General features: G+C 37.7%; 1 protein-coding gene across 1 annotated transcript; it reads left to right on the forward strand.

The window, feature by feature from the left end:
- The first annotated feature begins 285 nt into the window (after window positions 1-285).
- Window positions 286-23,220, forward strand: cfap43 (cilia and flagella associated protein 43). Its single transcript, XM_053501303.1, is given in 39 exon segments — window positions 286-354; window positions 357-412; window positions 714-967; window positions 2,028-2,124; window positions 2,829-2,996; window positions 3,087-3,237; window positions 3,439-3,601; window positions 3,707-3,789; window positions 3,924-4,055; window positions 4,297-4,413; window positions 4,619-4,699; window positions 4,825-4,973; window positions 5,079-5,182; window positions 5,255-5,419; window positions 5,520-5,683; window positions 7,018-7,185; window positions 7,280-7,410; window positions 7,552-7,681; window positions 8,082-8,189; window positions 8,623-8,700; window positions 9,378-9,503; window positions 9,689-9,793; window positions 10,393-10,509; window positions 10,605-10,799; window positions 10,919-11,125; window positions 12,299-12,388; window positions 12,687-12,767; window positions 12,871-12,996; window positions 13,302-13,425; window positions 13,548-13,651; window positions 13,858-13,944; window positions 14,039-14,127; window positions 14,890-15,097; window positions 19,998-20,110; window positions 20,425-20,584; window positions 20,722-20,886; window positions 21,576-21,656; window positions 21,748-21,901; window positions 23,011-23,220. Coding segments are annotated over 39 exon segments (5,064 nt in total). The 3' UTR covers window positions 23,175-23,220.
- Window positions 23,221-23,810: the final 590 nt, after the last annotated feature.

Raw genomic sequence — 23,810 nt, forward strand, 5'->3', positions numbered from 1 at the left:
ATTAATATTTTTTAATAACCGTTATGTCTGATCTGTGTATGTAGAACTCAGTCTCACTTTTCACTGGCAGCCACAAGCTTACATCACCTACATGTTGGCCATTATCATCTGTCTTTCTGCAATTCATGTATTTAAATATTTAATAGTCAATATAGAGTTTAAAATATGAATTCGGCGTTATTTTAACCTCAATATTGCACGTGAACGGAATTGTGCGCCGAAACTTGTTTCGTTTTTCTTTTCTTTCTGCACCTACAACCAATGGGAGACAAACAATGGTACCACATGATCCCGAAGTTTGGCTTCTGGTTACCATGGCGAGGAAGACGCGCAGCTACAAGTCGTGTACTACTGTAAGTACGAGCTGCGCTTTTCATTCTGCGATGGATGTTACAGAGAGTTTGGAGGTCAGGTTAGTATCTGAAAAGCCATCATTATTTATATCGAGTTCAAAAATAGAAAAAGTTCACCGATGCATTCTCTAATTTCAGATCGACGTTTTCTTGACCTTTATTGGTACTTGTATACTGTGCTCCTAAATATCGAGCAAAGAAAGAAGGGGAAAAAAACTTGATGAGGAATGACTTACTAAATAAGGAAAAATTGACTTGCTTGAAAAATCTGACAGCGACAAAGAGTCGAGCTCCACCTGTTAGACTATTAATGCCCGCTGTTTCCGCACTGTTGATGATCCCTGTGTTCTGTCTCACTAGGTGGGCGCAGGGACTCACCAGCAGCAAGGCTGTGTTTGTGGATGAAACTACAGCCTGTTACTCCTGTGGCAATCACATCATCTTCTTCGATGTGGAAACACAAAAGAGGAAAGTGCTTCAGAGCCCTGGTCATGGCATCGGGGTCTTCACAGCAAGTGGACTTTGTAAAACGCTTGCCTTTTCTGAGCAGAGGCGTTTCCCTTCGATTTTCGTCTACAGATATCCTGAGCTCAGCCTGAGATGTGAGCTTAAAGGTGCGTTTTTCTGTAATTTCATCTTTCCACTAACTGTAACTGTACTTCAGAGAACACAAATGAAGCTGTTCAAACTACTGGAGCAATTAAAGATGATACTTTATAACATTAATCAGTTAATTGGAATGAAATAATATGTCTTAAAATGATATAGTTTTAAATAAAAACAATAAAGAAACTTGTTATTATTATTATTATTATTATTATTATTATTATATAATTTAATAGGGCACTGGTGGCTCAGTGGTAGGTGCGGAAGGCCCGGGTTCGTTTTCCAGCCAGTGCCCAAACCCCCCAGCCACTGGACGATAAATGGGAGGGTTGCATCAGGAAGGGCATCTGGCGTAAAACCTGTGCCAAGTTGCTGTGCGGACTGGATATTTCGCAGTGGTGACCCCTTGCCGGGAGCAGCTGAAGGACCAACAACAACATTATTATATGATTTAATAATGATAATAGGCGGCAGGGTGGCTTAGTGGTTAGCACTGTCACCTTGCATTCCCAGGGCTTGATTCCCTCCTCTGGTGTGTGAATCGCATTTGCATGTTCTCCCCGTACTTAATGGGTTTTCTCCCACAGTCCAAAGACATAGAGATATGCATTCCCAAATTGCCCATTGTGTATGTTTGTGTACAGTATGTATCTGTGCCATGCATTGGATTGGCACCCTTTCCAGGATGTATCTTGCCTCATGTCTTACTGTAAGTCTCCTGAGATCAACTTCAGGCCCATGCAACCCTCTATACAGGATTATGTGCTATGGACTAAGAGATGATAATAATATTAATAATAATAATAATAATAATAATAATAGAATTGGTCTAACAAAGTTTATTTTGGCCTCACACACAGTGTTCTTGGGATAGACTCAAAATAAACCTGAGATAGACCTGAGGTAGATTTGGGATACCCTGATCACACATTCAAACTTGCTAAAGATAGTTGACATCCTGTTCAACAGTCTTCTAAAATAACAGAAGGTCAAATGTCTAAAAAATCTTATGTTATACTTTGTTAACTTTGTTGTACATTGTTAAATTATTTTCCCTTTATTTTTCAGGGAAAGCTAAACTGGCTTACACAGTTCTAGCGCTGAGTGACACTGGTCCATATTTAGCCAGCTGCTCATCTTTACCTGATTACACCATCACAGTATGGTAAGAGCCTTAGTACTTGTCTACCCATATGCCAACCTTCCAAGCTTCCCAAGTTGCAACCTGATTGAGCGCACAGCACTCAAACCATCCACTGCTGGCACCCTGGTGGGGAGGAGGGGTAGGGGGATAGGGGTCTGGGAATCACACCCTATGGAACATTCCGTTACAGACTCTATGCTGTTATAAAAACATCTAAAATCTAAATTTTAAAGTGTGCATGTGGGGATTTAGCAATTTATCCACAAGTGCATTAGGTAAAGTCAGACATCGATGTCGGGCAAGGATGCTTACTGTATGGTGCAGTCAGTGTTATTGTAACTCAAATGGTCGTCAGTTGGACTGAGGTTAGAGCTCTAGTGACCTGAGTTTTTTCACTCCAACCCATGTTCATGGAGCTCACTTTTTGCACAGGGAAATTGTTTACATGAACTAAGGGGTCCAAACCTGTTTCAGCTTGGTTTGTGGCAACAGTTTGGTGAAGACCCACATATGGGTGTCATGGTCAAGTGTCTACAAACTTTTGGAAATTTAGTATATGACTATTTTCATTAATAAAACAAACTTTTGCAGGTTAAGGACAACATTCTGAAACTACCTTTCTGATTCAGAAATAAATGTGAAAACATTTATAAGATAAAAAAGATAAAAGAAATAGAGCATCCAATATTAACAAATTCTTAAACTTTTTATGTATACTCCCAAAGGAACTTGGAAAGGGGAATTTCAATTTGCAGCAGTCGACTAGCTGAGGAGGATGTCACAACCCTACTTTTCAATCGAACAAGCTGGCAGCAAATTTGTGCTGTTAATCAAACCTCGATAAGCATCTGGAATATTGAGAGAAATAACGAGTTCCATATTATGAAGCCCAGGTACATATTGTCTCTGTCCAGTAGATGTCACTCTTATTTGGTTTCTAATAAGTATTATATTTGACTTAAACATATGAATTTGTTTAACAGTATTGTTGATCTCCCTGGCATTGATGGCTCTGTAATTGAGCAGGAGGTCGACACTTCTTACATCCCCACCGAGAATCCAACATACGCTGGGCCCCAGATGCCCACTTCAGCTATTGCAGGGCTGAGCGGCGACAGAGCAGATAAGATTTTGGTACTAAATTCACTTGTAATGAAAGTGTAATTTGATTTTAACTTGTTTAGATTTTTCTAATTAGTTTTAATAATGGGGAGAATATTCAGTTAAAAAACAATCAGTGGTCTATAAAATCAAATTTATGTGAGTAAGTTGTGAAGTTTATCTGATTTTTTACAGCACATCACTTTTTCACTTCTTTTTTTCTTACATTAACAGGCTCTGATCCAGGTGAAGCCACGACTCCGCCCAAGTTCCATCTGCTGGTCCATTTCCTCAGACCTTTATGTTGGGACTAAAGAAGGCTTTCTGCTGATAGTGAACACTGAAAGCCTTATTGTCTCTGTCCTCTACAGCCCTCATATTAAGCAAAGTCCCTCAGGTAAAGAGAATGCTTTTATTGGTTAGTATATGTGTTACCTAGGTTTATTTGATATCTTTATGGTCCTGGAAGAGTTTGTGATTTTTTTTTAATTATACCTTACAGATTGCAGTAACAGCCAGAAGATTATGCAAGACAGTTTTCAGAACTTGGCATTATACAGTAAAGGAGTGTTTGCTGCAGGACATGTACTAACATCTCATTTACATTTTTTATATACAATCAATACGATTGTTATCATTAGTCATAACATGCTCCGGACCCGTTTGTCCATCTCCAGCTTTGCCAAAATTGTATTATTTTTTATGATATTTTGTTACAGGATGGTGTTTTGCAAACCATCGAGCATAAAGAGAACCATGTAAAAGTGGTGGACACTTTGGCTTTAGAGGGATCAGTCTCAAGCCTGTGTTTTTCACCTGACTATGAAACATTGCTGCTATCCTCATCCAATGTAAGTGAAATGTTATTTATTTCAGTAAGTTCATTTAAGTGTGTGTAAGTAGAACTTTGTGCTAGCTCTTATGAAATGTAAACTTGCAAAACACTGCCTATAACAGCATGCCTCTTTGTGTTTTCTTTCTTACCTAAATGGGTGCTGCTTTGAAATATTACTAATTCAACATAATATAAGTAAATGAGACAGATTGTCTGGTTTATAAAACCTGAACTTCTAAATATTGCTGTTTTGCTAGGGATGCATTTACAAGTACAATCCTGGGCTTAAAAAAGAAGTTCTCAAAATTCTGGATGTGATGTGTGGAGACTTTATCACTGCTGCTCCAGTATACACTGAAATGAACCTCTGTGTGGTAAAGTACCGAATGTTTCTTTGGGCTTACTATATTCCATAACTGGGAGAGACAAATGATTATTATATAGGCTTACTGTAAATTGCATCAAGCTTGTCCTATTTTTTATTTTGCAATTAGTATAGCATGCAGGTTAGTACATTAGTCATTAATTATAATCCCTTATGAAAGGTACATTTGTTTGTGTGTGTTTGTGTGACTGCAGTCAGTCAGAGAGTCTGGGGAGCTGCAGCTGTGGTCACTGGACAGTGGAGATTGCATTTCATCCATCTCTTTACAGACAAAAGTTAGTGACATTACAACGTTCCTTGGTTGTATTCCTCCAACATTCCCCAGATTTTCATACTAGTGACACCTACAGTATACTACATATGCAACCTTCAGTTATAAATCGCTTTAATGTGAATACAGGTGACCTGCTTGGCATGTTGTCCAATAGCCCAGTATGTTGCTGTGGGAACAGTAACAGGTCATGTCCTCTTTGTGGATCTGACCAGAGCACAGAAACCTCGTCTTGTTCACACAGTCCATCTATACCATGTGCCTGTCAAACATTTAGTGTAAGTGTTGTTGTTATATCTAACATTTCATGATGGTGCACTGATTTTTCCCCCTTCAATTTAAAGTATTACTGTGTTGTCTGATTATTTACTTTTCTTCAACAGATTTGACCACGGGGCACATTTCTTGATTACAGGAGCTTTCGATTCACACATATTTTTCCTGGATCCAAGACCATCAAAAGCATTTGAAATCATTGGATACACGGGTACTTTATAGCTGTAATATTGAAACTGTTTTGTAAATGTAAGTCTATCTGACATATGTTTACTTTTTTCAGACACTATGAGTTCCACCGTGAGTCTGTCAACCCAGTATCACAAAGAGAGCAAACAGGTGGATGTGCTGGTGCTCTGTAATAGTGAGGAGAAGAGCAAGACAGATGAGAAACATACAGAAGGGAATCTGCTGATGTTGCTGTCAGTGTCTACACAGCAGATCTCAGGTATATTTTTCCTAAAACAGTACAAGTGAGAAGATGTGTAATATATTTGGGTAAGATCATTTGGATCTGTCAGTGTTTTTAAATTACATTTTGTTTTTAGATGCAGCAAATTGTGTGGACCCATATGGCTGCCTGCGAGAACAAGTTGTTAAAACCCGTGTGTATGAGGTCCCACACTCTCTCTCCTCATGTGTTCTGGCTACCAAGGCAATCTTTGGTTATTGTCACCAGAAGAAAGTTCTGCAGAGATTCCAGCAACCACAGGTATGATGTGTAGTGCAATGTAGGTTTATTAAGATCTCCTTACTTTCTCTCATGGTGAATAAAAAAGAAAACTGCATCTTTTTCACTAAGTCCATAAATGTTAAATAATTACGTCCCTATAGAAGCTTATCTTTTTAAAATTGGACATAGATCATGTGGATGGTCCATCATACAATTTTTCGTAAATAATTACTATAGAAATAACACATATATTAATTTGCCTTGCAGTCTGTATTACATGGAGTTCCACCGTATGGGTTCTATCGGTTTTATAGGTTCCTCCATTTAATGGACCCTAATTTTTATTGGACACTTATCTATTACTCAGGATTTGGAAACATTATGGACATTGGAACACCATTGGTATTATGCTGTTTTTTGATGTTAAAGTTAGTTTGATGAAATTATATCATACCAACTTTGCCTACATGACTTAATACAAAGTTGAAAAATGCAACCTTAAAACAATATTAATATAATTCTTATTTTTAAATACATACATCACACTGCTGATGTTTAGTTTTACCCCTTTCTTCCTGTAACTAAGCTGATGTCCTCAGTGGGACCCGAACCTTGAGCACAACGCAAAAGACGCTAAATGCCTACCACTGGTCCTGATGTCAGTAAATGCACATTTATTGCTTTGTCCAACAAGGAGTGCCACAAAAACTCCCACAAATCAAAAAGAGATCTGACATCTGTTCAGTCTTTGGACGCTGGACAATCCATATTACAGTAATGCAGATAATTAGTAAAGTTATATGGGATACTGCTTCATACCTCCAGTGTATGAGTGTGCCATGCCTAAATCATGAGCAAGCTGATTTTCCACCTTTGTGCTGTTTACTAACCCTTTATTTAATTTCCAAATTAATACTTCTTCTTTGACTCTTGCAGCTGTTATCACTTGTGCTGACTTTGCTGTGTTTGGTATTCATTATGCATTTTACCAAAATCATTTAAAAAGAAAAGTCATTTTTGGTGGTTGATAGACATAACACAAGGCATCAACAATTAGAGGCTAATGACAATAAGTATTTAAAAAAAAGTTAATAAATGCATCACATTTGTTTTATACTGTATATTGGGCATACCACTTGCTTCAACACAAAGTTTGCTTACCCTGGGCAAGCAGACAGCATTAAACCCAGGGTAGGTGTAAGTCATACGTCTGAGCTCCTCAGGAGTGAGAAGATTCTAACTTAGAAATACACAATTTTGAAGATTTATGGAATATGATGTTTTTGTAACAGATACATCACTGGTAAATATAATAATTTAAAATTTCAATTTTACCCTGGTTTTAGCTCAGTTATTTATTATCTCATTTGCAGAGTGTGAATATAATGTCCAGTAACCAAAAAGCAGTTAGACTGAGTCCAGAGAAGGAGGCAGAAGGTCATCCGCTCGGCCCTGCATTACTGTGTCTCTCACCGCATCAGGGCTGGCTGGCGTCTGTTGCCAGAGACGGGCTGCTCCGCATTTATGACGTCACCACTCTGGTAATATCAGAGTTATAACATTTTTTCGGACTTTACACGTACTGTATGTGGAGTGCGGTGTGCTGAACTGTCTTAAACTCATCTTTTCATTTAGGGGAAGATTGTGGAAAAGCAGTGCCACTCCTGGTGGTTGGGAGGAATTCGCTCTGTGTCTTTTACCCCTGACAGTCAGACGCTTATCACGACAGGCCTCCAAGATGGCTCTCTGGTCTGCAGTGGGCTCTGGTAGCATTTTTTTGCCATTACATAAAAACTGACAATTTTACCAGTGTTTCAAAGCTCTACTTACTTACTTACTGCTTGCTCTACTTACAGTACTTAGATTTAAACTATTCTTTATAAAATGTGAAACTTTAAATTAAACAGTTTAAAGATGGCTGTAGATTTCCAGTATGACACATCAATGGTGGTCCCTTCACAAGACCAAATATCCCAAGAGAACCTTATTCTCAGTGACATGACTGACTGGGAACAGCCATCACAAACATCAGTAGAGGTAAAGGAAGACATAGTTGTATTGTTCAACCAGTACAACGTTGAATATTTTTGTACTTTGAAGTTTTTTTTTTCAGTGATATCAATAAGTTAACATGGCTTTTAATTAAACTCCTTGCTAATGTTTTCAGTTTTCTTTAGGCAATATCTGAAAGGCAAATAGTATAATAGTAGATTGATCCATAATTTAGTGCTGAAAGTCAACATGTTGTAGTTCCAGAGCAGAAATAGTTACAGTACATAATACCTTAACTGAAAAAGGTTACAGGTAAAACTAAACATGTTTAAAAAAAAAAAAAAAAAAAACCTTAAATTCCTTTGAATATTTTAATATTTATAGGAGTGTTACTATTTTCCAAATAATTCAATTAAAAGATGTATTTTTCTTATTATTATTTTAGGCCAGTAAAAGAGGTCAAGTAATAGATCATCTAATGGATGAAAGTTACAACAGTCTGCCTTTCAACACTCCTGGCAGTTCCACATGGCTGGATGATAAACTAAATACTGTAAGTGTTGTAGTGCTGTCACAGATCAGACACATATATCAGGCAAATAATAATTATTTATAATTTTTAATAAGCTATTAAAAGTCTATATGTTTTTAATAAATATCAGGAGAAAAGTTTAAGTAAAATTTAATCAAATTTTTTGGAGAGGTACTCAGGTTAAATAAACATATCACAAAGCATGTCTTCTGTCTGTCCTGATTTAGCATTACCCTGTTTTGTGTTTTACATTCATACAGTTTATCAAATGTGCCATCAGGTTGGCATTGTGTCAGTTTGACATCCTGTAAACCATAGGCGAAGATCATCAAAGAGTTTAATTCATAAGATACTTGGCAAGGTCTTGGACATATGTGAAATCTAACACAAATCACATTCGGTTAACTGTGTCAATGTATGTAGCACTGTTATCAGAAGTCTGCCATCTTGTCAGGTACTCAAAGAAGAAAGTCAGCAGTTTGCAGAGAACAGAATAAGCCTTGAGAAGAGTGTTCAAGAACTTCGGGAAACAGTAAGAAACATCACATATAACATGCAGCTATTTTGTAACTAATTATATGTAGATCAACAAATTTTATTTTTTATATTTAAAATTAATATCACATTAACTCATATGAGAAACCACATTAATTCCTACTTCCAGAAAATTCCATGCAGATCTCATCAGTATGATTGTAAGCGGAGAAAAATAAATAAAAATAAATGAAACATATTTACTAGTTATATTTTTATATAATAATCCTATTTTATGTTTTTGTGAAGGGTTTGTAGATGATATTGTAAAAGATACTATAATTCATCTATTCACTCTCATTCAGTTTTAACCAGCTATACTGCACTGTAGAAGATAACCCATGAAGATAACCTATTAGATTCATGTCAGCCTACTATATCTGTCACATACTTTGGCATAGTGGTTCACTCCAGAGTCACCGCCAGACCTGAGGGTTTCTTCCCACAGTCCAAAGGCTTGTGTATTAGGCTAACTGTTGTTTTCAGATTGCCCATTGTGGGTGTGTGTGTCTCCCACAGTCCAAGGACATGTAGAGTAAGCTAATTGGCACTTCCGAATTGCCTGTGTGTAAGTGTGTGCATACTTGTCCCCTGAGTATGACTGGTGAATAATAATATATCCACATCATAATAATCCAATATCATGCAATATAATTCATAATTCCTTGGCGCCAGATCCAGGCTATGATGCAGGAGAATGAGAAGCTGCCAGACATGGAAAAGCTGGACCAGCTGGAGTTTAACCTGGACTTGGAGGAGCAGCAGAGTCTACAAGACAAGGGAGAACATGAGGTCATCAGGGTAAAACCAGCATATCTAGTATTTATTTTTACAATTTACAGCTTTTATATATCATATTGGCTGTGCTTTATTTTAAATATAATAAATAATTAATTATAATTGACATTCTTAATAATACATATAATAGACATTTATGGGATTAAGATTGGTCATTAGTATTTTGTGTTTGTATTATGTACTGTAAGGTGAGAAAGGAGATTGAGCTTGAAAACCTCTCGAATTGTTATCAGTACAACATTATCAAGAAAAAGTACTGGGACTCCATAGATGTGAAATGGAAGGCCATTAAGGTAAAAGAAAAGAATAGATCTTTATGTATGAGGGTGAGTCAAAAATGATTTACACTGCACGCTGGTTTTCAAAAACTTTGACCACACATCAGTTCTTTAGGCTACTTTCTCCCTAGTCATCCTAGGGAAGGTGAACAAGGGCCAGTATTGGAACATTATCAGGAAAAACATGCAACAATTAACAGTGCTCATTACTGTGAAATGCTTATTGAAGAGCTAAAGCCTAAACTTTAGGTTAAATGTAGAGGATATCCAAGGGCGTTTGACCTTGCATGACAATGTACGTCCATATTTTGCTGTGCTCGAAGCACAACCTTAAACATTTTTTAATGAGATACAGTAATACGAAAGCTTGTTGACAGATGGACAAGGGTATTGAATAAAAGAAAATTATGCCAAAAATGATGTATCTGTCTTTTCTAAAAGTTAATTTAAATAAATTCTACAGGCGGAGTCTGGATTATTTTTGAATCACTTCGTATAGTATGTTACCACTAGTCTAATAAGCAGCATAAGTATTTTCCTGGTATGCTTGTTTAAATTTATTCTTGCATACTCATTTCTGTGTGTCTTATCAACATACTGTATGACTGGCCCAGGCTTTCCACTCAGGGCATGAGGTGGATAACTTTCCTATGAAGGACCGCACAGCAAAAGAGCTAGAAGAGCTTTCCAGAGTAGAGGCCATCCTGACGATTAAACAGGCTGAAATTGTTGTATGTACAAATAGACTTTAATATGTAGATTCTAAATGATGAAGAGATTGAAGCAGAAAAGGTTCATCGTATATATGTCTTCTTTTTCCAAGTAGCAGCCAGACATTTTGGAGAACGTCAAGTCACCGTTAGAGGGGGATGAAGATGAGGAAAATAACGGCCATGAGGTGGAGAGCTCAGCCTTAGCAGGTAGTCTGAGTGCTCAGTATGGAGGATATAACCCACATTTACAAAGCCAGTTCAGCCTACATACAAGGGACCAAAAGGTCACTCAGATCATTCTGATACAGGTGACATCCTAATTTCATTCCAGCTGTATTTCTTTAACAAATTATTTACATTCAAAGATAAAAATTGTTTATATGTGGTGTATATGAAGAGATGTTTAGTTTCTTTCATTTACTTTAAGGATATTATTTACAAAGTGAAAACAGCCTTTAACAAAGAGTTTGAAGCTGTGTACAAGCAGAAGGAGCAAGAGATCAACCGCATACAAGACAAAAACAAGCGCATTACAGAAATTATGAGCAAGCTGGAGCTGCAGGAGACCGTGTGGGAGCCCACTCTGAGCGACAGTGAGAGACCAGAGAGAGCTCTCACCGTCAGTGACTCTGAGGTAATAACACTACTGTAGGAAGGTGATTTTGTGGTTGTTTTTAAGTAAATTAATATGAAAACCAAAAATCTAAATCCGGTATCTCTACATGTTGTAATTTTTCTTATGATAAATCAAAAGGGGATTTACAATATAGAAATACAAACCTTTAAAAAAAAAAGTACGTTGATTCATGCACTCAAAACTTGTGCGTGGCATGGAGGCAATCAGCCTGTGGCACTGCTATGGCATTATTAAAGACCAGGTTCATCTGTATTGTTAGGTTGGATGTTTTTCATCTTCTTTTTGACAACATCCCTTAGGTCAGGCTTTTTAGCTGGCCAATCAAGTTCAGTATTATCATGATCAGGAAACTAGTTAGTGGGAGTTTGGACACTGCGGGCAAGTGCTACATCTTGCTGGAAATAGAAATTTGGTGTATTTTATAAAGCTTGTCGGCAAATGGAAGCATGTGATGCTCTAAAATCTCCTGCTAGAACTTTATGGCAAACTTTATGGTAAACTTGATAAAGAACAATGGACCAACATCAGCAGATTACATCATCACAAACATTGAGAACACCACACTCAACATCAAGCAAATTGGATTATATCATTTTCCACTCTTCCTTCAAATTCTGAGATTTTAAAATTCAATGTAAAATTAACTTTTATCTGAAAAGAGGACTTTGGAAAACTGAGCAACAGTTCAGATATTTTCTTCTTAGCCCACTTAAGGCACTTCTAACGTTGTTGCTGGAGAGGCTTGATACTAGGAATCCAACAGTTGTAGACAATTTTTCTAAAGATGTCTGTGTGTGGTGGCTCTACTCCACTGCACTGACTCCGGCCGCACTCCACTCCTCGTGAAGCCCTCCCAAAATCTTTAATTGGCTTTGAAGCCTGAAGTCATCCCTGTTGCTTGTGCAGCTTTTACAATCACACTTTTTCCCTTCCAGTAAATTTTCCGTGAATATGCTTAATGAAAATGCTTTCATAATTCTATAATTAATTCTTAGTAAGAAATTCATGCCAAAACTCATTATGCATAACTCTGCATTTCACTTACATTTAAAAACTGGCTTAACAGGTCAGAACAAGCATTTAGAATATGTCTGTTTGGCCTTGATTTGTCTGACGAACATTTTGTAAGATTAAACAATTTCTTTGCTTAGTATTTCTCTGTGTTTTTAGATTAAGGTTGAGAAATACCTGACTCCTGAGCAGAAGCAAAAAGAGGAAGAGCAGCTAAAGGAAGAGGAACAGAGGAGGCTTGCATCAAAGGTAAAAAGATTTCCTGTGATGCTGAGAATGAATGCCATTGCACACAGATGACCATGCATATAGTACATGATTTTTAAAAGATAGAGTGAACAGAGCCGTAATCTCAAGTGAGGACTTCTTTATATTTGAAATGGAATGTTCAAAAAGCAAAAAGTCTTATGGTGATGTGTCTATATTTGGCCATATATGTTTCTTGTAAAAAAAAAAATAAATAAATAAATACATAATAATAATAATGATTATTATGTAATATAATATTTGAAATGATATCCTGTGTCTCTCCACGTTTCCTCGCTAGGGGGACAATATCAGAGAGCGAGGTTTGAATGATATGATGGGTGGCGTTCTTGAGGTCAAAAAAGAGGATATTCTGAGCATGGTATAGTGTCCTGCTGAATTTTACAAGAAAACATTTACAATAAATAATATTAAAGTGTTCTATTTAGTTTGAGACATTTATAGTTTTTTCTCTTTTCTTAAAGGAAGTGCCACCACCAGAGTTTATAGTTAAGCCTGAGTTCGAGTGGACGGATGAGGAAAGAAAAAGCTACAAAGAATATGAGAGAAAAATAAAAGAGCTTCGTGAAGAACAGGAGCAATATAGAAAGGTGTGACCTTTTTATCAATTCATTCTTTAATCATATATGGAATATGCATTTCTGTTCACATGTGATTTGCTGAATAATTGGATCAAATTCTATGTTTATTTTGCCTATTTTTTTCGTTACTCAATGTATTCTTTGCAGTAGAGAAGTCTTTTCTAACTTTATTACTAGACACGTGATCAGAAGGAGCACTGTCATACTGTATGCACTGTGGTTTTGCAACATCTTAGCCAGCAGTTTAACATTTTGAGCTTCACTTGTGTATATAGGGATGTTTTTATATTTGAACATTTGTCATTTGTGGCCAGACATTAGAGGCAGAGATGAAGAAACTGCAGACAGCGATTCAAGATGCCACCGAGGCCTTTGATGAAACACTGCGCAAGCTATCTGTAAGGAAACTGAGATCAGAAATGGTTTTATACCAGGCAAGTTGATATAATATACCTCTGTTCCAATTCATAGCACATAAGCCTACAATACCAAGTACTGTAATGGATAATAACTTTTTACAACACCAAGTAATGGATAATAACTTTTTAAACTGTAGGAAGAGCTAAAGATCGCCAACCTGTTGCATTCTTTATTAATTGAGGAAGAGATGTTGAAACAAGAGGAAGAGCTAATCTACAGACTAGAAAAGGCACAAAGCATTAAGGTACAGTTTGTTTGGTTACATTCCTATTGCTATTTGTTCAGTTTATTTGATTTTAGTGCACTTTGAACAAAAGGGTGAGATGAGTGATGCACATACCTCATCTTGCTTCCAGGATGAGACAAATTGCGCATGAAGAAACTTGTTTGGCATGTTAATTATTTTGGTTATGAAATAGTTTTTCATGGTTTTCTCTTTTCTGTTCGCAGATTCAAATTGAGCGAACTCTAAATGATAACAAGGAGGATGTAGAAGCCTTTCGAGAAATGTATAATGACACAGTAGCAGAAGATAAAGTAAGCTCATTGATGTCGCTACACTTCTCATAATAATATGATTATTTCTGGTAATATATCAGAAAGACTCTGACATATTTTGTCCTTATAAAAGCTTCTAGACAGTGGATTTCACAAAGAGTTTTCAGACATCCCTGGACACATTGTTGACCAGCTGTACAAACTTTACAAGCGCAGACCCAGGTATATATAAAAATTTAGATCCTTCAATAAAGAAAATATTCATTTGTAGCTATTTTAAGAAAAGGTAAAATGTTGCTGATTCAGAAGAATTTTTTATTTATTTATTCAAGATAGTATACAGTATATTAGAGCTCCTGATCTGAACAGCACGTCTTCTGTGGTGATCAGTTTGCAGTTTGGTGTGCAGTTTACTTACTAGGGATGGGAATCATAATCTCACAATACCTAGGTGCCAATTCAGTTTGTATTGTGATTCTGTAGAAATGTGCCCAGTCACACTGCAGAATCATTTAGAAATCTCTTGGGAAACATGACAAAGCGTTAAGTGCTGGCCTGATACACGAATGCCTCACGTTGCAACTTACAGGACTTAAAGGATCTACTGCTAACACCTTGGTCTTAGATAATACAGAGATCTTCAGAGATCTTGTGGAGTCCATGTCTTAATAGACTTGTTTTAGTGCGGATGGACATACACAATATTAAGTAGGAGGCAGGTGATTTTCTAATATGTACAAATATGTGCTTAGCTGTCTGTGGTCCAATGGGTGTTGTGGTGCTATTCTACCACGGCCTGGATTTACCTTAATGTTCCCACATTCCCACAATGAAGACCAAATAGTAATTTCCCCAAAAAAAATCCAATAAAACCTTAAACTTACAATAATCTAACAAAAACAGAGTCTTCTAATTTGACTATATAATAATTTTGTCCTCACTGCCATTTGGCTGAATAAGGTAAAAGTTTATGTTATTTCTCAGGATCCAGATTATAAGGACACAGACAGACAAGACAAGCTTGTTTAAGGAATCTTCTGTGTTGAGTCAAATAGCAACAGAAGGAACCTCACAGGTGATGAAGGCCATGATGCAGTTAGATGCACCACAGAACATGCCAGAGGGTCTGGACCCAGCAGTGTGGGAAAGATTTTGTCTGTCAAGGAGAACCAAAGTGGAGAGTGAGCAGAAGGTGAGAAAATTCTCTCAATGATCACTACTTAAGTGCACATGTTTGCTGAGAATGCCACTTGTGAGAAATGCCTTACTAAAGAACTGGTCATGTAGACCTACAATCCCATCATCAACCTTACTACCATATGAGTTCTGTTTGTATAGCTGTAGCACAACATAGAGGGGCAGCCAGAACAAAGACACAGAACAGCAACATAAATAAGGGAAAATGCTTTTTTTATTGATTGGGGGAAAAGGGGTGAGGATGTAGAGGATGAAAAGTGCAGATTCACTGGTTGAGTTAAGCAAGTAGAGGCAGCGCAGAGCCAGCATGGAGATGTGATGAAGGGTCCCCTGTGGGAGTAGTGGGCTTATTTTTATATCAGCCCACTGCTCCTTTTATATCCAGGTGGCAAGTTGAGGAGGGTAGGTTGTCACACACTGCCAAAAAACTGCCAAAAGTTTGGTAGCCCTGCCATGCTACTTTGCTGCCTGAGTGAGTGATGCTGTGTTTAGGTGTGCTGGCTGTAAGGAGAAGCTGTACTGGTGCTGCACCTGGAACAAGAGGTCCTATAGAGAGAGAAAGCATGTTATACATGGTGTCTTTAGCCCTTACCATGAACTTTAGAGGAAATTGCAGGCACAAGGGTAAAGAGGCGACCAGCCAGGTAGTACATTAAATCCTCTATGGTCCACTTAATGACAAGGGCCTTTCATTCCACTGGGGCATATCTTTGTATTGTTGGAGTGAGTTTCCTAATCACATACGGGACTGGATATTCTAATTTTTCCCAAGTGGTGGATGTGGTGTGTCCAGGAGCTTAAGTTCTGAATGGGAACACCTGATATTCAATTCAATTCAATTCAATTTTATTTGTATAGCGCTTTTAGCAATTTTCATTGCCGCAAAGCAGCTTTACACAGTCAAAATAATTATTTAAGTTTGTATGAAATGTGAATTTGTATGAATCAAAATGGTCAGTTTGTCCCTGGTGAGCAAGCCGAGGGCGACAGTGGCAAGGAAAAACTCCCTGAGATGGTAATAGGAAGAAACCTTGAGAGGAACCAGACTCAACAGGGAACCCATCCTCATTTGGGTGAAACAAAAAGCAGTAAATGATCTGCATTTATACAGTGTGTAGGGTGGGAGGCAGTTCAGCTATAATAGCTGATGTTAATTGATGTTAATATGGAGTCCAGGTAGTTATTGAAGACCCAGGTAGACTTGTAAGAAGTTCCAGTCATGAGCTATCGAACTGTCAAGTCCCCAGAGAAACAGTTGCCAACACCAGTCAAGGCCAGAACCATTTTCTAGGTAGAGAGAATCATTCCCAGACACCAGACGCATCCCAGAGAGACACACGGGGCATCCATGTGACGAGATCTTCAGCCAGAATTATTGATATTGACAGTGGACTCTGGCAGTGCTATTAGCTGTATGAGGTCTGAGGTCCAATTAGGTCTTCCCTACTGTTATACATGTTGTTATTGGTTGTCATGATATGTATGTTATTGGTTGTCATCTGTATGTGTATGTTCCCTCCCTCTGCTTCTTGTCTACTGTTTGTTTGCTCTCTTGTCTCTTCTATATGTGGATCCCTATGCTAATCTTAATTAATTGGGTGGACAGGACCTGGCCAATGGGATTACAGCTAGCCAACCAAGATGTTGAGCTCTTAGTTCAAAAGCAGTACCACAAATCCATGTGACCATCAATTGGCTCTCTTTGATTGTTATCCTGCTGTTTGCTAGGCTGCTGTTTTGCTAGTGTGTTGTTTGTTGGTGTGTTGCTTTGTGGGAATGCTTTTACTGGCTCCCCTAGTTTGAGAACAAGTAAGACTGTGTTGGTAGTAATGGCCAGGCTTGCTTCCCAGCCAGTAGTTTCACTAAAAGGTGCATTTCATGAAGCTACATCCAAGGGATCTTTGTATTGCCATCTAGTGGACAAATTTTGTGTAGACAACTAGATCACAACATTGCAAGCAGATCAATTAAATATGTACATGCACCTGCACTATTCAAGGAAATGTTTATGCACATAATCAACATCACTGAATTTTTGAACATTAATAGAAGAGTGCATGAGTACTTAAACGGCGAACGAGTCGGTCACATGCTTTTTTCTTCTGCTTGATACAAGCTTGGGAACTTCTGTGTCATAGTAACATCACTATGTGTAGGTAAAGTAGCTCCTGTCACATACATGTTTCGAGTGTCTAGATACATAAAGCTAGAGTAGCAGTGTCACTTATGTATTTCATGTTTACAGTCTTTACATAGTTATTTTCCTAATACTCACCCTAGGCTTCAGTCTGTTTTTGTGGGAATATCACAACCACATTGGATCACGTCACCTCCCTCTGGGCCTGAGGAAAGAACACCTAATACTGAGACAGCAGGTTGCAGTTCAATTCTCTGTTTTAGTAAATTGAAACGTGATCCAGCTCAAACCTTTTCTTTTACTTCTTGCTACTCCAGAAGTTCACTGGCCCCACTTTTTTTTGTGATAGTGTAGAGAACCTGCAGTTGGAACTAGAAAATAGCATGATCCCCTAATAGACTTAACATTGACCTGCCTGGTTTTGCCCTCTGGGCCCCTATGTTCTCACCAGGGGGAGAATGCAGTCAATTTTTGCTTGTGTACCTAGGTCCGTATGCAGCTTCTTGTGTAGGCCCACCTGGCTGAAGTGTAGAGCCAGCTCATGGGCAATGTTCTTTAAGGTGGGCATCCTCAGTGGGATCAGGATGTACTTATGGCCTCCTGCTAATTTATGATATATGCATGACATTGTCCACCTTGTTGTGGGGGATCATCAATAGGTCACAATCCTCACCTCACCTTTGTATGTGGTAGTAAAGAAGTTGTTGCTTGTTGTTGGTTATCAGGAAGTAGAACGTGGGTCTCCGCTTGCTGCCACCTTAAATTTCTAACTCCATCTCAGCCACCTAGCTCCAGCAGTATTTTTTAGTTTCCCTTCCAATGTACCTGCTTAGCCATTGGGACCTTAGTGACTTCGGATTCTTAATCTTGATCCATAACAGAGCATTTAGCTGTTTTTGTAGAGAGTCATTGGGCTTGTAGTTCCACTGATGGAACTGTGGCTGCAGGCTCTGTGATCATAATATTCAAGGATCTTTTTATGAAGTCAGTCATGGTTCTTTGATAGACAGTAAAAAGTACTTCTTCCAGGCCTCACTGGTAGTGGACTGAGAGTGGTGGGCCCCTTTGCCCCTCTGGGCCCCTTTGCACTCTCTCTTAGCCATCTTTTCAAAGGTCTTCTGAACATGCCTCAATGTCATAGTTGGGTATGAGGTTGGTATTGCTTGAGTGCTCCAGGTATTGCTCCAGCGTTAACTCCTGGTTTGCGTCTTCTGCCCACATTGGCAACATTGTAATGCAATCTTGCAGGGCAGACAGAACAAAGATAAAAGGCCAACATAAATGGGAGAAAGTGCTCTTTTATTTAGAAATTGCGGATGTGGAGGATGAATAGTGCAGCTTGCATGGTATGGTGAGGGGTCTCGAGGTGAGGGGACAAAAGCAATGTGATGCTAATGCAGGAATGCGACGAAAAGTCTGCTGTAGTGGTGACAGGCTCTGAATGGTGCGAGTTGATCAGCAAAGATGGCTGCGGTCCAAGCTGAACGGCGGTAATGTTGAGTCGCTTTAGGCATGCTGCTGAATATGGAGTACATAACATGTTGATATGTGCCGTCAAACGTACCGAGTTTTGTAACCCTCCCCGATAAGAGTGTGCTGCCTGGCTGTCCAAAACATGGAAGGTGCTAAAGGGGCCTTTCAGCACCACTTTGCCAGTGGCGGCCGGCCCATAGGGGGCGCTGGGGCACCGCCCTCCCTAATAAGAGGGGCTAAAAATGTAAAATATATTTTTTACAAATTAAGTTTTTAAATTCGGTTTACCCACCAGTATGTGCCTACATGCGATATGAATAACATATACAACATTTCCCACCTAGTGACATTCATTCAACAGTGAATTTCCACAGACAGACTTGTATCGTTTCTGTCATGGGGCGCTGAGAAAAAGCGCCCCTGAGTGCAGCCAAATAGCCAGTCATGTAGCTGTTGCTAGGGTAAATTAATAAATATGCGGCCAATCAGGTTCTCAGAATTTTATGGTCTTGGGGCGCTGGAAATTCTGCCCCAAGCCGCAGAAAATACCGCGAGATTTAAGTTTTTTTTTTCTTTTGAGGCGCGGCCAATCAGAGAGAGGCGCGGTCAATCAGAGTAATGATGGCGAACTTAACGAGCGAAGATCAGTTTCCACCAAATTCGGTGAGATCCTTATTAATATACCCGTTTTAGACTGTTGTGTTAAATTGCATTTTTAAAACTGTTTTTCTTTGTGTGAACCACTTTGAGATGCAACTTTGCTTGAAAGGTGATCCAGCTGATCATACCCTTTGATGTTGATTATTGTATTTGATACTCTCTTAAGAATACATGGCGTATTATACAATGGAAATTTGTTCATTTACTTTATCTGTGAAACTGGTGATTTTGAGGAGGAGATTAAATCATTACTGTTAATTGTAATCATCGTCTGACTGTTGATTTTAATTCTTATATTGGACTAAGCAAAGAAATATTTTGTCACATCAGCCCCACCAGGAAAAATTTTCACCAGCCGCCACTGCACTTTGCTGCCTGAGCAGGGAGCAATGTGTTTGCCAACATTTGCTCAAGGTCCCAAGAGTAGCAGCTTGGTGATACAGGGGGGTTTAAACCTGTGACTTTCTCTTCAGTAGACAAACACCTTAACTACTGAGCTACCATGACCTACAGTATTTCAACATGCTGGCTGTTGAACTGGTAAAAATGCACATTGCAGTAATCCAAAACATCCCACTTAAAATTATGACAAATAAGCATGTTTTTTATTCATTTCTTGTGTTAGATCAAAACAAAGGCACTGACATTAGCAGAGATGCAGACCTTTCTGCAGAAAAGAACTGAAGAGGTGGAGAATGCACAAACAGAAATCAAGAATCTTGTCGATAATCTTAACTGGTAAGTTTTAGTAGTTTTTATGGTGTTAGCAGTTTGTGGACAAACATTCAACACACTGATGCATAGTCTACTATACTGTATATGTCTATGATGCACATTTGTCTATGCACTGTAGGAAAAGGGTCATAGTGGTGTTTTATCATAATGTTATATTGTCTTTTAAAATAGCACCAACAAAATGGGCTTAATTAACATTATTTAGTAAGTTTTTTATTGTTTTATTTATCCTCATGCTGTTAATCATTAATGAATAGTTCCAAAAATACTTTATTTTTAAAACTTGTGCTATTTATCTAACATTAAACTTCCTTCAGCCTGCGGGAAGAGAGGTCTAGGTTCTGCTCCGATGTTATGGTGCAAATCCTGTTAAAACAAGGCCAGGTTGAGTTGGAGGCTGAAAACTTTCCTGAAGATTATTCAGACTCTTTGTTGCTGCATCGCAATGTTGTGGAGGACTTAAACGACACTATTAAGGTACACAGACTAATTATCATTACACTCTTCCCTTCTCTTGCAATGACAAAGTCATTGTCAATTAATTTTTCTTGAGTAACTATACAGTAGTGAAATGCAGCATGCAAACGATACAGAACACAGAACTTCTCTTTTAGGCTTTAGGAGAGCAGAAGATTGCCAGCATGGTGGAGTGCAAAGACTTTCACAAAGGGATTATTCAACTGGAATGGGAGCATAAGAGAATGAGTAGGCAAATTAAAGATCTCAGAAACAATGCCAGAGACATTCAGATGCTGCATGTGTCTCACGAACTCCAAGAGGTAACGCCTAAATGTGCTTTTGGTAAAGGAATATTATAAAGTAGAACTATGTATTATGTCAACATACTTGTTAACATACAAATTGGTTTTTGCCAAACATTTTGCTGGCCAATAAGGCCAAACAATTCCATTTTGGTCTCACCTGTGCATAGGGCATACTTCCAGAAGCCTTGTGGTTTATTTAGATACCGTTTTGTGAACCTCAGTACAGTAATGCTCCCATGTTCTTTTTTAGCCAGAAGAGGTTTCTTCTGGCAACTTTAACAAACTAATCATATTTATTTAGTCTTCTTCTAACTGTTCTGTCATAGACTTTAATAGTTGACATTCTCAGTGAGGCCTGTGGGGTCTGAGATGTAGCTCTTGTGTTTTTGCATGGTCTGATCTTGGGTTTAATGTGGTGGGAAGACTCGCAACTGTCTTAAATGCTTTGCACTTGTGAATAATCTCCCACTGGACTCTATGTACAATGTTGGAGTCTGTATTGTCTGGAAATGTTTTTATAACTATTTACAAATTGATGTGCAGCAACAATTGCTTCTCTAAAACAATTGCTTAAGTATTTCTGTGTTGGCATTGTTTTAACACACACCTGAATGCTTCAAACTGCCCAAAATTCTGTTTTTATATTCTTTGGTATATTGTCTCAGTGTCTAGACATGTAATGACACAGAGCATATCATTTCCAGTACCTGACAGAGACAGACCATGACAACAGGATGTCTAAGAAAGCATCTAATCTGGAGAAGACAATGACGTTACAAGAGAAGGTAATGAAATTCTTTTGAATGTGGAAAAAAATCTAAGTAAATCAGTACAGTACATGTTCTGTATATTGCATGAGTCAACTTCTTTTTCTAGACTCTTAGGAAGAATGTAGAAAGCAACAAAAAGCTGATAAAGAAGCTGAACAGACAAGCTGAAATGAAGAAAAAGAATAATGCAGCTTTAGATCTCCAGTTGTCCAAAATGCAAGTGACTGTTGCCGAAAGAAGAAACATCTATGAGACCACAGGTAACAAATGTGTTTAATGAAAAACCCTAAAATCTTTAAATAGTAGATAGAGTAGCTAAATCTATTGGTTTTCTTGAATCTTTCTTTCTTTTTTAATTTAAAATATGTAAAACATATTTTAGTGGAAGTGCTACTGTATTTATTCAGTTGGTTTTAACAAATATACCATAGATTTGTAACATATTTTAAGATGGGAAAAGGTTATTATTATTATTATTATTATTATTATTGTTGTTGTTATTATTACTGTACCTTCTTTTTCTTTTCTTCTTCTTGTTATTATTATTATTATTAGTAGTAGTAGTAGTAGTAGTAGTATTGTTGATTTTATTATTAAAACACTTGATTGGCTAAACAAACAAATGTGGACACATACTGTAAGCATCACACCCCTAAGTGTTCATTCATTTCAAAACCATGGGCATTAAAATAGTGTTGGTATCTACTTTCCTGCTCTAAAGGATTCTACCTTTCTGGGAATGCTTTTTACTAGATTTTAGTCTTTGGCTGTGGAGATTTATCAATTTACATGCATTAATGAGATTAGGTACTAAACTTAAACTGGAAGATGTGGTGCACAGTTGACTGTCGATCCTAAAGGTGTTCAGTGAGGTTAAAGTCACACACACAAGTATTTCAAACTTGGTACACAATGTCTTTATGAAAAAAGGCATTGTCATGATAAAACATTTCTGGGCCTCAGTTCAGGTAAATAGGAAATCTCAATAGCTTATAGCATGCAAAGTTCTCCTTTACAATTGTGTGCTTCCAAATTTGTGGCAACAGTTTGGAAAGGTCAACCTTAAATAGCTGGTGGCACTTACACTTGAAGTAAAAAAAAATTAACATTTGTAACATGGTAGGGCGGAGGAAACTGTTCATCAATATACTCCATAGAGCTCTTGCAGTCACATTAACCAGAATCAAAACATTCAATATTTTGTTGGACAATATTGGCTACTACTAAGCCAAATAGGTATGAACCACTCACTAAATGTACCAAACGTGATGTAACTACATAACATTTATAGCTTAAATAGCATTGAAATTAAATTCATTTGACCTTTAAATGCAAATTATAATGTACAATCTCTGTATTGTGTCTTCAGCAGTGGAAGAAAAGCAAAAGTGTGAAGCTAAGCAACGATATCAAAGCATTCTGCTGAGGAAGAAATTTGTGGACTTGGCCAAAGCACAGCATATGGACATAGTCATACTGAGCACTGAGTTGGAACGCATGCAAATGAAGACATTTCCTGCTCTTCCTCAATAGGAATACAATACATAATGGCAGTGTGTTGCATTTGTGTTTTACTAGTACAGGGCCGGCCTTGTCCATATTCAAAACATTTTTTTAATAAACTGAGCCAAATGTGCAAAGAATGGCAAAATGTAGAATAAATCTATCACAGGTTACCATGGTTTGTCTCTTTTCTTCCATAAATCATCTTATAAACCTCCTTTGAGATATGTTGTTACAGTTAAATAACAAATGGGATGATTCAATAGTAATATTAGAAATTTAGTATTATAATAATTTAGTAATATTAATCAACTTTTTCATGATTTTTATAATTACAGTTTCACCTAAGCTAATCCAAGCTTTAGTTTATGCACATACAGTCATGGCCAAAAGTTTTGAGAATTACATAAATATTGGAAATTGGAAAAGTTGCTGCTTAAGTTTTTATAATAGCAATTTGCATATACTCCAGAATGTTATGAAGAGTGATCCCATGAAATTTATTTTCCTTTTTTGCCATGAAAATTGACTTAATCCCAAAAAAACTTTCCACTGCATTTCATTGCTGTCATTAAAGGACCTGCTGAGATCATTTCACTAATCGTCTTGTTAACTCAGGTGAGAATGTTGACGAGCACAAGGCTGGAGATCATTATGTCAGGCTGA

This window comes from Clarias gariepinus, chromosome 8 (assembly GCF_024256425.1).
Source record: "Clarias gariepinus isolate MV-2021 ecotype Netherlands chromosome 8, CGAR_prim_01v2, whole genome shotgun sequence".
In the NCBI taxonomy this organism is placed as follows: Eukaryota; Metazoa; Chordata; class Actinopteri; order Siluriformes; family Clariidae; genus Clarias; species Clarias gariepinus.